The sequence below is a fragment of the Ambystoma mexicanum genome, chromosome 4q, assembly GCF_040938575.1.
Source record: "Ambystoma mexicanum isolate Mex_15411 chromosome 4q, UKY_AmexF1_1, whole genome shotgun sequence".
In the NCBI taxonomy this organism is placed as follows: domain Eukaryota; kingdom Metazoa; phylum Chordata; class Amphibia; order Caudata; family Ambystomatidae; genus Ambystoma; species Ambystoma mexicanum.
The window spans coordinates 39730179-39747730 of NC_090928.1; the positions used below are offsets into that span (position 1 = coordinate 39730179).

At 43.9% G+C, this 17552-nt stretch overlaps 1 protein-coding gene across 1 annotated transcript in view; it reads left to right on the forward strand.

The window, feature by feature from the left end:
• LOC138467436 (FERM domain-containing protein 6-like) overlaps positions 1–17552 on the forward strand; it is a 316289-nt gene that overhangs the window by 76479 nt on the left and 222258 nt on the right. The window contains exon 3 of the mRNA XM_069607409.1: positions 9204–9283. Coding sequence (XP_069463510.1) covers positions 9204–9283 — 80 coding nt within the window. The remainder of the gene's footprint in view (positions 1–9203; positions 9284–17552) is intronic.

Here is a 17552-nt window from a genome sequence, read left to right on the forward strand (position 1 = left end):
GGAGATTCACACGTACCCCAAGGGTTCATGGAGGAAAGACTGCCCTAGCAGCCACCTCTCCAAAACCCTCTGCCACAGCAACAGCTCCAAAACCTCTCTGTGCATGTTGAGCATAGGACTCTGGTGGGAGGCAGATTGACCCAGCCTCTGCAAGAATGGCATTGCATTACTTCAGATGCATGGGTCTTTCAGACTGTGGGTCAAAAATGGGTCAAGAATACTGTCTTCCATTTCTAAAAAAGACCTCCAGATTCTCCCCCGAGCAGGCAATCTCTTCGGAAACCAGATTTGCTCCTTCTACATGAGATTCTTTCCTTGTTGGAGAAAGGTGCAGTGGAAAGGATACCTCTAGTGGAACAATACCAAGGTTGGTACTCCACCTATTTTCTGGTTCCCAAGAAAGACGGGGGACTGCAACCCAACTTGGACCTGAGACGCTTGAACAATTTCGAAAGGAAGGACAGATTCAAGATGGTCACTCTTTCGCAGATCCTCCTGGCCCTTCAGCTCCAGTATTGGATGGTGTCACTCGATCTTCAGGATGCTTATTTTCATGTGCCTATACATCCCAAGCACAGAAAGCACATGAGATTCACTATTGGTAGTTCTCACTATCAGTTTTGAGTACTGCATTTTGGGCTGACCTCTGCCCCGAGGGCCTTCAACAAGTTGATGACAGTGTTGGCAGCGATTCTAAGGAGGGGAACCCTCATTTCCCCTACCCAGACGATTGACTGATCAAAGCTTGTTCTCCCGAACAGGCTCTGGTACATCTCAACAGCACCTGCCACTCTTTCCATAAACTGGGATTCTCCATCAACTTCAATAAGTCCCAGATGACACCTTCCCAAAAGCTGCAATTCATTGGAGCCGTCCTAGACTCTTCTTCTCTCATCTACCGGCATTCAACTTTCTGAGATTGCTGGCATGACATCCTGCATTTTCCTGGTTCCAGAAGCCTGCTTGAGGATGAGGACCTTCCAGTGTACCCTCCGATCCCAATGGTCACAGTTCTCAGGCAGGATGATGGACCTTCTTCTGTTCCTGAGCACGGTTGCCCAGGATCTCCTGTGGTGGGCTTGCAAAGACATTGTGATGGCGGGGGAACCTTTTTGGCAACCCTGGCCGGAGATAATTGCAGTCACAGATTCTTCTGTCACAGGCTGGTGATCTCACATGAGCGATCCTACGATCATAGGACTTTGGTCCCCATCAGAATCTGGGCTACACATACATCTGTTAGAGCTGAGGGCAATCAGACTGGCGCTGATTGCCTTTTTGCCATCCATACAGGGAAAGAACATCCTGATAATGATGGACAACACAGTGGCCATGCACTACCACAGCAAAAGAGAAGGTGTATGGTCACTGCCAATGTACAGGGAGTCAATGAAGCCCTGGTTTTGGGTGCTACAAAACAAGATTTCTCTGTCGGCTGTTCACCTAGCCGGAGAAGAGAATGCAGCAACAGACCCTGTGAGCAGCCAGAGCCCGGTCTCCCACAAGTGGGAGTTAGCTCAGGAAGACCTTCTAGAGATCTTCGCCCTTTGGGGACCCCTCAAGTGGATCTGTTTGCATCCAGTATGAAGCGGAAATGCGACCTGTTCTGCTCCAGGGAATTTCCTCAGAGAGGAGCTTTAGAGGATGCATTTCTAGTGGACTGGGAATTTCCACTCCTGTATGCATTCCCACCAGTCCCTGTCATTCTTCATGTCATCAGGAGGTTGAGGAAGTCTGGTAAGTCCATGGTCCTAATTTCTCCTGATAGGACCAGGAGAACCTGACATGTCTGTCTGCCCTCCATTCCGTCTTCCCTGGAGAGTGGACCTACTCTGACAAGAGGGAGGCCATCTTCTTTACACAGAAAACAGAACCTTCACGCATGGCTTCTGAGAGGTTAAGATACAAAGATTGGTACCTCCCATGAGACGTGATAGAGGTGTTGCTTTCTGCCAGAAGACAAGACAAGCAACAAAAGCACTATACTGCTGCCATTGAAACAAGTTTTGGAGCTGGTGAAGAACTAATGATATTGATCCTTTCATTTGCAAAACCCTGCAGTGCTTTCTTTTTTGCTACACCTAGCCCACCAGGGAATGCAGGTGGCTACTGTCAAGGATTACCTGGTGGCATTATTCATCTTTAAACACACACCAGAGGAGGGCTCTTACTTTATACTTTAAGATGCCAATTGGCATTCTATTCCTCAAGGGATTGGCAAATACTTTCCCACCAGTCCCCTTTCTGGACCCATCCTGGGATTTGAACCTGCTATTAACCTTGTTAATGGGAGCTCCATTTGAACCTATGCATTCTTGTTCACTCAGATTAACTGTAATGTTTATTGAGAAGCCACCCTCAAGGCAGGGAGTCCCTTCCCTTCCCACTCAAGTGGTTATTCAACAAACTGTTCATGCCCTTTGGATCCCTCTCCCCTGAGCTAACAATGAGCTAAGAACCAGGCCGGTGTACGGGAAATATATTGGAATTTATTTAAATTACCAGTAATAGACATTAGCACGAAAATATCAAACACCACTTTATCCGTGACACAACATAATCAACTTCGCACAGCATAAATAAATCACACAAGTGAGTTATAAAGAACACAGACACAATTCTTCCCTTTCTGTAAATCTCACTTCACAAAATAATTACACTGATTAATAATATAATTTCACCCCAAACGTTTGGTTTAAAATAAACACAGGGTGATTTATCGCTTTTTTTTTCAGACCCCACCCCCCTTGCTTTGGTCAATGTGGGAAGTCAGACAGAAAAATGGGAATGCTTTGGGGATTTTGGATTTCAGACCCCCCCCCCTTACTGGAAGGCCTGTGTTTGGGGAAGGTGGATGAAAGGTTGGATTGATTTAAGAACAAATACCCCTGGTCCCTAAAAAAGTCAGGAACAGCTGTACAACAAGGATTACCCGATTAAATTATAGGCTATAGTGTTCAGCGCACACTGGGAAGTGAGCATTGTTAATTTCAAATTTTAACAAAATTCACCCCGTAGTGCTCTGCCAAATGGGGAATTCATTAAATTAATATTTTTGGTTATAAAGGCTAAGGATCTACACAGTTTTCCCCACCCACCCACTATAAAGGGAAAGGATTCAGGACAAGCAGACACCCCACCTTTTGGATTTCACGGGCTTAGTTCTACTTACATAGCAAGCCTCTGTTTAAGGTTCAGGAAAGCCAGTTGCATCTCAGGACACTCTGGAAAGATAGGGCAGGGGTCTGGTCACTTCACTCTCAAAGATGGCCTCCCGCTCTCCACCACAGGACCCATTCAGCTTTGAGACCTTCCTAGAAATAGACAGCTCCACCCAGATGCACTCTCAGCAATCTCATCTGGTGTCTCCTTACAGCTGTCAGATGGTAAGTTTCAGCAGCCTTCCTGTCTTTCTCCTTTTTCTGTCTCCACGGTTTTTGTGGAGAGTTCTCTGTCCTAGTGCAGGCTCCCTTATATAGCAGAAATGACATCACCAATTTTACAATCTTGGGGAAGTACCCTGCAATAATCCCTGCCACTAGGATTGGACAGTTACTCCTCTCTCTCCTCCCAACCCCGCCTCCAAGTCAGGATTGGTTTAGAGGTTTGGAGCAACATATGGCAATTGCTATTTGTAATCGCCCTTTTGTTCTCCTTTCAACTCTTTGACAAAAACTAGTTATGTATCACAACTTCATAATTTTACTAGCAGCTGCCATACCAAACAGATTTTCTGTTTTAGCTGATCATGGAGAATTAGATAAGCCAACCACCAAATCTGTACGATGTTGCACGGCCATGTGGCACATTTCTGCCATTTCCATAAAAGTACAACAGTTATGAAGATGAAAGTGATTAAGCATATCCCAAATTTAATTTTCCACCCACTCACCAAGTCTCACATTTGGAACATGTTCAGATCAGCCAGAAACCTAGTCTAACCTGCCATTACAGTTCCCAGAGTCACAGGTAAATGAATTTAATATACCCAAAATCACCTGGAAAGTACATTAAAAAAATTGTACAAAAATGAAATCAATCCACAGTATGGTTGCTGCGAAAACAAAGGACTAAATTAAAATAGTCCTTTTAATTTAATTGGGAATGTTCATGTTCAGCAAATGGGAGGTCTGCTTCATCCAGCACAGCTATGTATCCCTGGGCCAGCCTGTGTCCAGAGGTTTTTTTTATGAGTCTCTTTGAAGTTAGCTGTTTTCTCTTTAAAGTGGGTGCACCCATTTTCACACATATTAATCGTGCTCCAGCCAATTGTGAATTTCCTTGAAGCCACTGCTTTCAGAGCCAGCAAGTCTGTAGAACACTGGGCTTTCAACACCATCAGCAGCAAATTTTATTACAGGGGTCATTAGATGGGAGATGTGACATCCAGGCTGGAAGTGGGAGATTTCCTTTGTGAAGTTTTGACCACAACCAGTAACAGGTTTTCCCTGAAGACAAAGTGGCTCTACAAATGTCACTGGAGTTGAAACATAATATACATTGCTTGTGTCAACCCACACATCATGTTTTGTTTTCCTGATATTTTTCTGAGAGCTGTGATATGTTTTCCCCCTTTGGCTTTTTAAAGCCGTTTTTATTTGCACACACATGTGCAGGCCATTTTTGCTTTCAATGTTTCAAAATCCTGTTTTCCATGTCACATGGATCTTTGATTCATCCTTCTTTTGTGACGTAAACTGCTGCTTGTCCATTGGTAATGACAGGTAAGCCCCTTTCCACCTGGCTCTTTAACTTCACTTGAAAAACAAAAAGCAAAAGCCAGGCCGTTTTTGTTTCAGTGTTTAAATGCCTACCATTCATGTGAAAGGGACTTCTGTTTGGGGGCTTTAAATGCACCCCACATAACCATGAAAACAATCTTTTCGGTAAGCATCACATCTGCTCGCAGAGTGAGTGAGCTACAAGCCCTGATCTGTAAACATACATTTTCTAAGGATAAGGTAGTCTTGAGGCTTCATCCCTCCTTCCTTCCCAAGATTGTGTCTGAATTCCACCTGACACAGAAAATAACACTACCAGCTTTTTACCTACATCCTCACCTGTCGAAGGATGAAGAGAGGCTAAACAGGCTAGACCCCAAAAGAGTTCTTATCTTCTACACTTCTAGGATGGAAAATGTTAGGAAAGAGGACCAACTATTTATTGGTTATACAGGCTACATGCCGTGATCAAACAAGCCTTATCCCATTGGATCATCCTATGTATTTCAGAGTGCTACTCCATTGCAGGAAAGGATGTCCCTGAAGACCTAAGAGCCTATTCCACCAGAGGAATGGCTACCACTTCAGATCTTTAGGGAGGAGATCCAGTGCAGGACATTTGTAATGCTGCAACCTGGTCATCATTACAAACTTTCTTGTAGCGTTACTGCTTAGATACCTTGTCGGGTTAGGACGCTCTGTTTGGAAAAGTGGTTCTGCACAACAGCAATCAATGATGGCAAAAATCCACTGTTTGCACCTCCATCTCCAAGACTTCTATGGGAGTCTATCAAAGATGAATCCGTGGGAGGACACAGTCCATTAGAAACACAAATAACTTTCCCCATGTAATATTCTTTCTACTCGATGTTCCTCCCACAGATTCCTCAGCACCCTCCCAGCCTACTCCCCCCAACCTCCTCACTGTGCATGAAATTTTTAATATACCGCTCTCTATCACAGTCGATGGGGGCTCTATAATCCTCAAGTTGGCCGTGCAGAAAAAGGGAAACACTAAGAACTGAGGCTACGGTCCCAGTGCATGCTGTTTATACTACCATCAACGTCATGTCTGGATGTGGGAATAGTAGCCATAGAGGGACATCGACTCGATGCCGCACAGCGCCCGCTACTGTCAAAATGTTTTTCAGGGACTGCAAAGCCGGATATGGATATATCAAAGATGAGGTATTCATGGGAGGAACATCCAGTAGAAAGAATATTACCTGGGTTAAGTGATTTGTTCTTTGCATGCACTCAAAGTTTTTTACTAGGCATGTGGGCTTTATGTCAATACTATTTCTCAAATTAAAGCACATTTTGAGATGGTGATATCACCAAGGTAATAGGTTACATAGTCTTACATGAGCAAATGCCGAGATGTTGTGGAAAAGACATCGCAGGTGCATCTATCCAGGGGCAAAAGCTTTATGTTGGGGCAAAGCCATCACAGGTGTGTAATTTGCAGGGGTTCATTCTGGCATTTTGGGGCTAAGCCATCACAGATGTGTACTTTAAGGGGCACATGCTAGCATGTTGAGGAAAATGCATCATAGGTGCATCTCTCCAGGGGCAAATGCTTTATGTGTGGGAAAAGCCATCTCAGGTGTATCCTTACAGGGACAAATAATTTCATGTTGCCGGAAAAGACATCAAAGATGTGTTAATTTTAGGGGTGAATTCTGGCATTTTGGCGCAAAGTCATCACAGTTGTGTCCTTAAAGGGCAAATGCTGTTAATATGTAGGCAACCCCATCACAGTGGTGTCCTTACAGGGACAAATGCTGGGCTGGCGGTATTTGGGCAAAGCCATTACAGGTGTTCCCTTACAGGTGCAATATCCTGGAAATAATTGAGCAAAGATCTTACCGGTATATCCTTAAGGGGGCAAATGGTGGCAATATTTTGGCAAAGCCAAAACAGGTATATTCTCACAAGGAAAGTACTATCAGTATTTGGGCAAAGCCATCATGAGGGTGTTCTTACAGCGGCAATACTGGCAATATTATTTTCTGTCTAAACTGTCCATCTGCAAAATGGTCCAACTAAGAACCGGACATCTATTTGTTTTTCTGCATGTATACTGCATGTTTATTCTTTGAGGAGTTACCTTCTTCTATTTAACCTCATTTGTTGGTGATGACATAACCTCATGTGGAAGATATTGAACCCTTTTAGGAGGCAGAAATAATAAATAGCTAGGAATTTAAATATATATATTTATGAATTAATGTATTTGGCACTTTCAAGTGGCATTGCTGCTTTATATGCATTAAAATCATACATTTTCCATAGGTATCCCTAGCCCACAGTCTGACAATGAATCACAGTACTAAAATTCCTGCTACTTGCAGATAACCTGCTCACGCAGGCACCCAAAAAATAGCACAATCTTCACCCCAGGAAGAAAACTTCAACAAAGTTTCGGGAGGATAGCACAGGGGCAACGTGCACGCCGTGGAAGCAAGATGACACGGAGTAACACAGGTTCAATCCCAGGGTCCGCGCTTAGAACCCTCTAAGTATTAAGCGCCTTATAAATAACCTATCATATCAAATGTGCTATAGAGGAGGTCTTAATAAAGATCCAAATGATGCTACTCCAAACCAAAGCAAGGAACAACAAGTACACACTATTTCTTAATGGAGCAGGAATTGAGCATGTCACAGACGATTATCATGTAGGATTCAGAATAGATGCTTTGAGAAGTTGTAATAAAAGTAATTCAAGATACAATCTTTGGGCGTTCTACGGGACCCTCAAAAAGCTTCTAAGATACAAGCCACAGGTGAATATAATGCTGAAATTTATGACATCATAATCTCCTCTTTCGTTCTTTGTGGGAGTGAAGTGAGGGTACCAACAGTAAAAAAAATGCTTTTTTTAAAAAAAAGTACTTGATTGTAAAAATCTCCCACAAAGATCCTGCATTCGTAGTATGCAAACAGGTGCTGTATAGAATCAAAATTGGGGCGGTTCTTCTTCTTTCTGCATACTGCCCAAAAGTGTATTTTTAAATTCTATACCTTTTTTAAGAGAATTAGTCCAAATTCCCTCCAAATACCAAAGTGAAATTTGAGCACCATTTTAGAGAGCTCAAGTTATGCAGCAGAAGCATCCCACAGTGTGGCCCACACAAACCCAGCACAGGACACCAAAGGCAGGATGAGAGATTAGCCGGGATCTTGAACCAGACCCTAAGCAGCGTTGCACACAAGGGGCCTCATTACACGGAAGGCGGTGGCTACCCCCTTACCGCCATCGGAGGCCGGGTTCCCGGAATAGGGACTTAACGGCCTACTCCGACCTTTGCGGGACTGGTAAGTCCCCATTCCGGGAACCATTCCCCATTCCCATTTGAGCCCTCATAGGACTCAATGGGAATGGGGAAGGAGCAAATGACGATACCGCAATTTGCGGTATCGTTATTTGCACTGAAGTCCCTCAGCGGGTCCCGTCCTTAACGTGTGGTCTGACCACACGTTAAGGACGGGACCCGCTGAGGAACCTCGTAGTAGGGCGGTGGGGATTACCGGCACCGGTGCCCTTACCGGTGCCGGTAATCCCCTACTGCCTTCCGTGTAATGAGGCCCAATGCACTTGGAGGCATAACTAGAGCATCACAGCACGCCTGATAGTTACTGATCATTTGGAACAGACTTCAAACTTGCTGAATACTTTACTGTGGGGAAATAAATAGCAAAAAGGCATAGGCAAACACTTACCTAATGCAGACTGTGCGTTCACAGTCTGAACATAAGAGACTGATTGGCACAGATCAAACCATAAGTGTGCAGAGGATGGAATCTGCTCTAAGTGTGAGTCAGGAAAAACAGACTATGCACTGTCCTGCACAAAAGTACATCCAGGAAACCCATACGCCAACATTCTCTGAGAGCAAGGCCATCTTTGCAAGAAAGGAAGTACAACTTCAGATACTGTGAGTAAAAAAGGTGGCCTTTTAAATAGGCTACAAACTGGCCGTGACGAGCAGACTATTTGCTTTCACACGTGTTTCTATATTTCGGGTATTTTCTTGGTGTAGTGTTTGGCTGCTGTTATTGTTGTATTGCAGACATGCCAATACATGTGTCTGATGTATCATACTAATAAAGTATTTTGTATTACATTACCCGATTGCGAAAATAGAGAAGAGCATAAGAAATGCATGTTGACCTGCTGATTTAAGTGGCAGTGGTGTGGAACCTTGCCCCACACCTTTTTAGGCCCAGCGCCGCCGCTGCAGGGTGTAGATGGCTTCCATTATCTCCAGCAGGGTTTCCTCATTCCTTGAGTTCTGTTTGTGTGATTGGAAGGATGCCTTTATAAAGCCCCTCACCTCCTAAGAAGACCAGCCGCCTGTAAATACGTGTCCCACCTACACCAGATGTTATACTGAGGCGCTGAAGGTCTAACCAAGCTGCTAGTCCTGCAAAGAAAAAAGGCCAGCTTTCTAAGAATATTCTTCTTTTTTTTAATAGATAATGAATACATTTTCATGGACTTGGATCAAAAGCTCAGCAAATATTTCCCCAAAGAATGGAAGAAAGAGTCCAGTAAAGTAAGTTACACTATTTCAGAGCACTGGCCGAGAAACAGCCTGATTGTGTAAAGCTTAACATTAGAAATGGACAAATCATTTTTGAATTAAAAGATATTGGTCAATGAGTTACATTCGAATTATCATTGGCCCACATTCACTGACTGGGGTGGTCTTATGATGCGTGCTGAGCAATTTGAATTATGAGACCAGGCCATTCAACATGAGTGTCGCCTGATTCTGAGCTGTGAGAACGAGTGTTGAGTGCAGGCGAAAGCCTTAGGGTTTGCTCCTAGCAGTCACAGGGATGTATTGTTGGTTCATGTTGTGATATTGCTCTACATAACCCTGTGATATTATTGCTACTGTCATGCTACATGATCCTGTGATGCTGTTGCTGTACATATATTAGGCTTTGCATTTGTTTTGTCCCCATTGCCTGTTCTATTGCTTGTCCCATTCACAACCTGGACTGCCCCTTTCAATGCACTGCCATGACATAACGCACCTATCGTCCGTATTGCTCTAACAAAGTTGTAAAGGGCTTATGATCAAAACATCACTCCCCCATGAAGTAAATACATACAAATATAAGCAAATACATGATTTTACTATTGAGTCCTCAACGTTTGTACATGATGTTGCTTGTGCAGTTGTGACTTCCTGCTTTGTGTCCTACTGCTGTGCATTCATTTGGACAGTCCGTTGCACCAAAGTGGCTCCAATCGGAGAAACGGGGTGCTCGGTCACGTCTGATATGCCACTGGGGCTATCTGGGCCTGCCGTCAGCAAATCCTGCTTATTGTTTCCTTGTGGGCCGGAATCTTGGCTTGGATCGTTGCAGGGTAACATGGATCCCCGCAGTGGGAGTGGGGATTACAGTGTCAGCCCTGCCGTATGGTGCTCTCTCAATGAATGACCAGTGGTTTCAATGTCGCCCTGAGATGTTGATGACAGAGCGCTGCAAAGTCACTTTACTGCTTTATTGGCTGAATTTAACTTGAGCATCTAAATAAGATCGTCTATATGCATGGTGAAGAACGGCAGGCTATCTCAGGGCAGATATAATGAATGCTAGGTAGGACCTGATGTGAGTGTGGTATGAGTAGAGGAATCCAATTCTGTGCATGACTCTGTGTTGAGTCAGGGAGCTAGGGGGTTCAGGTGAGCAAGGGTACCCATAGACAAACATTCGAATAATGCCCAGTGATTATTCAGGCCGTAATCTGCAGTATGTCTTAGTACACCCTAGCCTCCCTCACAATTTCACAGATTATGCCAGTGCTGGCCATCCTCTCAACAATGTTCATTGAAGAAGTTTTACTTGCCATTTCTATCTTTTGCAATATTGGAGGTGTGCACAGATGTATTTGTCCCTGCCGGCAGCACCTCATTTAGCGTTCAGGGTCCCCCCATCAGTTTTGTTTTCATTTACACCCTTGATTGGGTTTACACCTATGCCCTCACCTGCAGATTTCTGACCTCCTTGAAAATACTTTGTGTTGCTTGCAGCCTCTCTAAGTGGCAGCTTGTCTTGACCCTTTTTAGTCCACTCTTCAGCTGCAGATTGTCTTGAATGCAGGTCCTTCTAGAATTCTCACTTAGCTCTTAGCAGTAGCAGTTGTTCTACAATGGGCAATAGATCACAGAACACCCGCCGATCACGGAGGAGCCAAGAATACCCAGTGAAAACCCTGAGCACTTGATGCAGTTGTGGACAAACTCCGGGGATTCGTTTGTTTCTAGTGAAAATATGGTTTGTCTATGCTTACAGTACCCCAGCCAGTGTATGCCCAATGAGCCATGCAAGGGCTGGGACCTTGTGCTTCGGCAGTCTTTAATGGTCCATTGGTCAGCCTGCAGGTCCAAAATGCCCTAGGAAGCCCTTCTGTCCATTCCTGCATGTCTGGTAGGCCTAGGGCTTTGGGTTGTTGGCACTCCGTAACTCCAACTCCACTGTGTATGTCAGGAACCCGCAAGGGAGAGATGTTTGATTGGCTCCTACCCCTGTTTCCTGATTCCTTCCTCTGGGGTACATCAGAGAACAATCTGGAGCAGTTTGTCTGGCTGCAGTTGGAGTCCCGGACTGTGGAGGAGCGGAGGCTTTGTACAGGCAAGCAAAGAAACAAACGTTATGTATGTATGTATGTATGAATGTATACGTGCATGCAAAGGTTTGTGTGTATGTAAGTGTGTGTTTTAATGTATGTATATGTGAATGAGAGAGAAGTTAGACGTTTTCTTGCATTGGCATTGCATTTGTACTTCCATTATGGACAAAACCAACATCTTACGTGGGAATATTGGCCTACTTTGACACAGCCAGCAATGATATGTTATCTTAAAGTGGCCTAGTGTTTTTTCTGGTATTATGGGCAAAACCAACAGGACTGTGCTTACGTACGATACAGGCCTACATTGGTTATATTATGTTATGTTGATTTATACTGTGCACCGCTGCCACCCAGGGGCAGTCTGCAGGCGCTTGCATGGCTCTGCAAGAGAGAGGGCTGGGGAGGTTAGTGAGGATAGGTTCAGAACCAGGTGGAACTGGTGTCTGTGAGTGGTGTTTTGCATGTGGGAGTTGGTGCTGGAGGCCCTGTGCATTGTAACCATAAGGGTAAGACTCAGTGTTTCTGGTGTGTGCTAGTGTTGGTGTTAGTGTGTTGTGTGATGTTGGGGTGGGTTAGGTGGTGCGCAATGGTTAGATAGTGTCCATAAGGGATCCAGAGTCATGGTTGGCCATAGGTATAAGACTATCCAGTGTCTTGGTGTGTACTTGTGTTGTTGACAGTTTTATGGCCTATGTGGGGTGTTCATTCTAACAGTGGCATGGTGATTTTTATACTGGTGTTATGGGCAAAGTCATTTCTTGAGCATACTGTCCTAAATTGCTGGAGCCAGTATTTCCATCTTTAATTACAGTGGAGTGGTGTTTTTACTGATATTATAGGCAAAGCCTACATCATGGTTTTTTTTTATATGAGGCGATACTGGCCTACATTGGTGCAGCCAGCATACACATGTTTTCTTAGAGTGACATGGCCTTTTTACTGGCATTATTGGCAAAACCAACATGAGTATTCTTACATGGGGATGCTGTTCTACACTGGTGCAGCCTTTATGGTCATGCTTGCTTATAGTGGCTTGGGGTTTTTACTGGCATCATGGGCAATGCCCTATTGGTCTACATTGGTATATCCATTATGGGCATGTTAACTAACAGTGGAATGCTGTTTTTACTGGCATTATATCCAAATCCAACATAGGTGTTCCTTTTTGGGGATACTGTCCTACATTGGTGCAGCCAATATGACCATATTTAATTTACAGCGGCATGATGTTTAGAGTGCTATTATGGGCAAAGTGAATATGATGAGTGTTGCTATAAGGGTATTCTGGCCTACATTGGTGCAGCCAATATGGACATGTTTTCTTATCGTAGCATGGTGATTCTACTGGTATTATGAGCAAACAAGATGACTGTTCTTATGTGCGGATACTGGCCTAGACTGGTGAATATATAATGCAGAATGTTTTCTTACTGCTAAATGGCATTTTGTTACTGATATTATGGGTAAAACTCATAAATAACAAGGTGTGAAAGAAGGAGAACCCATATTCAAAGCATATGATAAGTGTATATTTATTTGATCATATAAAATCGGATGCTAAAGAATTTTATTCTTATGAATATAGATCGCATGTTCCATGTGAAATCATACATTACATCAACAAAATAATTAAAACATTTTGGCACTGTAAAGTGCAAAATGCATAGTGAGTGCACCCCTCCCTGAGAAGACCCCTCCTCCCAAAAAAGAGAATCCTTTTGGGTAAGACCTTGCCAAAGAGTGATTAAAATATTACAAAATGTTCCCCATTAAAACCATCTCCATCCATAATACAATCCATTTCTTATTCAATTAAACAGTCCATACACAAACTCTCAGTCATATTAAAGGAAGATAATGTCAAGAACAGCATCACAAATGTAATTTGCCAATATACAGTCCTCAATCATTTCAAAGAAAATCACAAAATCAATTTATTAATAGACAGTCTACTAGTTGAGACAACTTTCCTAAACATTTGTTGTCTTCAAAGTCGAGCTCCAGAAGTGACGCAAGCAGAGTCCCTTCATAACTAGTTTCAACATCTCTGTCTTCCCATGTGAAAACAAAGTTAAAATATCGAGGCTGAGTACCGCAAAAGGAGATACACCGAACACAGGTTACAAAGGAACATACAAAGATCTTTAATTTATACTGAACGGTTTCAAAGGACAAAAAAAATCAGATAGCTATCGGCCCTCAGTACAACACAGCGAACTCCAGCATGGTTCGGTGTTGTCAGCGAGTAGGAGTGTACATTAGAATTAGTCGCACTTTTATACCCTTTGCGAACATGATGTCCAACCCTACTGCGGGTTAATATTCCTCTAATACATTACTGATCTAGTGTTCATGCCGAGTTCACACATCTATACGCTTAGGGTTTGCCTTTAATGCATTCGCCAACAAGTCTACACGGTAACAGTTTATTTTAGGATTCCTCATAGAGTCTTCTCAAACATTAATACAATGTAGTTAAACAAGTGTTCTCAGTTCATTATTTGGATACATTGTTCTTAACATATGCTCGCGGATTAGTTTCATTGACACGAGTAATCCTTTACACACAGATCAGCGAAGGACAAGGTCTCAATTCACGACCCCAACAAGTGGCCTGCAGGCAAGTTACATATTAGTTGTATGCAGAGGTCAAGACGCCCATGTTGTATTTCGGAATGACATCGTCCACCATTTTAACTCACAGGGTGACTTTACAGAGAGAACCTAAAATGGCGGATTGACCTAAAATGGCGGTTTACATTGATTCCAAGGTCAGGACCTTGCAACCCGTATTTCTTCGCAAGTGGCTTACAAGCAGCTTGGCGTAGGCCAATATACATATATTCATCGCAATATAATTTCCCATTTGACAAACCCTCCTTTTGGCCTATGCCAAGTGCTAAACTACCTCTGTTCTCCTTGCAAACAACTCCATGCATCATTGTCCATGCACCCTGAATCGCTGTCAGAAATATCTGTTGCCATCAGATCATTCGCTAAAATTTCTTTTAACACATATTCTTTGGAGGTTTTATCTGGGGCATACACTTTATGTCCTATTGTACCTATCGCTTGTGCGCAACATCCCCCTAGCATTGAACATATACTAGGTAAACACTGGATACAACAACAAAGGAACAACAGAATTCCCAAAATGATCAGTAAGACCGAAAGTGCCTTCCAACCCCAAGATCGCAAGAAGTCCCAGAACCAAGTGCTAAGATCCCAGTTTCCCTCGGGAACATGCACTTCTGAACTAAGGACGTGCAGATTCTGTATTGCTTTGAAGATAGTTGGGGAGGAATCTGGCATGAAAACACAGCAAGCGGACCCCACTAATTTACACACTCCACCACGTTCAGTCAGAATGACATCTAATGCAATCCGGTTCTGGAGCGCTACTAGTCTTATTGCTTTCTGTTCTAATGTTATATTATAGAGTATGTCCGTGGTCCGGTTGATGGTTCTCTCCAGTACTCTCGCTAGTCTTCTGACATCTTCGGAATTCGCTATCTGCCCCCAAAATGGCACAAATGATTTTGCTACATCTCCCAAGACCTGTGCTGGAGTGTCACCATTCTCGTCCCGCTGTGGACGAGCCTTTGAAACCTCTACTGTACTAGCTATGAACACCCAAGGTAACAGGATCCCTAAATAACAGGTTCCCTGCCAATCCCTGGGTAACCATAGAAATGCTAGATACCGCAAACAAAGTAGACAGGTTCGCCTGCATACAAAGGTCTGTCTTCCCCAGTGAAATTTGCAACGTTGGCACAACCTTTAACATCTCCCATTGACTGAGTACCATTCCTCTGTATACAGAAAGAAACTGAATCGAGGCTATGGTTAACAGTGTAAGAAGGAGGCATGGCATCCTTATTGCCTATCGGAGCCATCTTGAAGGAAATCAAAGATTGAAAGGGATGAGACAGTCTATCAGAAGGCCTAATAGAAGCAACGTTGAGCTTACTCCTATTTGCGAAAAGCGAGCATCCCAGGGGAGTGAGAGCACGTTTCTCAAAATCATTCAAATGAGTGCCATCAAAGTTCCCCGAGATGCTATCGTTCCATCGGCCAAAGAACAGTGCTCTAAGAGAAGCATAACAAGCAGTTGTCAAAGGTAAAGGATGAATAAACCAACCTAGCCCCTTATCCCCATGTTGCGGTAAATGCGAACAGACCCAACAGTTGGACCTATTAAAAATGTCATGCGTAGCATTCATGATAAGTAACAGAGTATTGTTATGATACCTTTTTCTATGCTGGGAGTCCCTAGGGGACAGAGTATGAAATGTACAAAGGGAGTAGAAACAGTGGGTACATTTTCAGTTGGTAAAAAGGACTCTAAAGGATGAACTTCCTCGAGGTACCATAGGCCTAAGACAGTGACTATTATAAAACCAAATATTATTATAAAAACACAGCAATACGTTTTCGGGGCCCAAGTGCTTTGTCCATTATCCCGGCTGGTCACACGATCATTTACAAGACCCATACGAGCGTTAGCGGTGGCAGGCATTGTAGTCTTCAAATGGAAACCCCCAATGTTTGGTGCTGGCGACCTCCCGGCCGCGCGACTTCTTAGTCCTTCCACAACCCTAGCCAACACAATCCCCTTTTCTCAAATAATTATTTGGGCAAAAAGCAAGCCCTTGATGATTCTTTTCCTTCTCCAAATGCACAGCCAACCGTGCCGTAAGTCTATCAGATGCACAGCAAAACCGTCCTGTAAGTCTATCTCCTTGGACGCAGATTGTACCTTGCTTTTACCGGTACTGATTGATCCAGAAACAATGTGTCGTCACTTCCCGTTGGAAGCAACGTATCAAGAGCAAGTGAAGATGCAGAATTTGAAACGACAGTTTCCGGAAGCAAAACCTTTGGAGAGTGTGGAGACAGAATGACAGGTTTCCCAAGCCTCACGGGCTCAGAAAGATTCTCCGATGCACTCTCAGCACTATTTACTGCTGGGGATCGTTGGTTGCAGCGTTAGCGAGGGGTTCTGTTTCTTCTGTATTGTGTGGCACTGGGTGAGGAAGTTTCTTGAGGTGCGACGCATGGATCCAATGTTTTCTGCCTGAGACACGCACCGCCGTCTGTGTGACCAGTAGGACATGGAATGGGCCCCGCCAACAAGGTGCAAGGCAGGAAGAACGCTCAAATGACTGCGCGGAGTTATGCGTGATTCTCTTGATTTCCACGACAGTGCTCAATGTTGTGATTGCATAAGCAGCTATGGATGTACCATCCGGAAGTTTGAAGCAGGAGTCATCACAAAACAGCTCTCCTTGTGGATTGTTCAAAGAAGTGTTTTTTTAGATCAATTCTATCCTTTGTCTCTTGGTCCGTAGTATACAGACAGTCATATGACTCTTTGTTGCCGCAAGCAGTACCTTGCGGGAAAGGTAGGAGTTCAGCCGGACACAACACCTCTTAATTTGGATGTGAGGAGCAAACAAGATCAATTCATATCTCGTCAACCGTGCGGAAGTGAGGTGTTGCAATTGTGTTCTGTTCAGTTGAACATCTATAGAGTGAGGCACCATCAGGGTTAGGTCATGGCCTAGGACCATTCCCTCACTCTGTTTTACAGACACGGCAGCAGCAGCGACAGCTCGCAAACATCTTGGCAAAGCGCATGCTACAAGATCAAGGGCGGAAGAAAAGTAACCGCACGGCCTATTCTTCCCTCCATGTTCCTGCGTTAATACAGCCAAAGCACATCCATCACATTCATGCACAAACAACACAAAGGCCTTTTCAAAGTTTGGTGTGCCCAAAACTGGTGCCGAGCATAATGCAGTTTTGAGCAGATCAAATGATTGCTCGTACTCCGTGTTCCACGGCAGTGGCGAAGAAATGCCCTTCTTTGTCAAATCCAACATCGGTTTAATCACTAGTGAGAAGTTTGGGATCCACAACCTACAGTAAGAAGCCATACCTATCAAGGCTCTAACTTCCTTCTGTGTATTTGGGACAGACATGCCAGAAATGTGTTTTATTCTTTCAGGTGTCAATCTTCTTCCCTCCTTTGACAGGAGATAGCCTAAATAGGGGACCTCGTGGCAACAATATTGAAACTTTTTAAGCGAAGCTTTGTGACCATGTTTAGCTAGATGAACAAGCAACAACACAGTGCCTTCCTTACAAGCACTCTCAGAGTCTGCAGCTAAAAG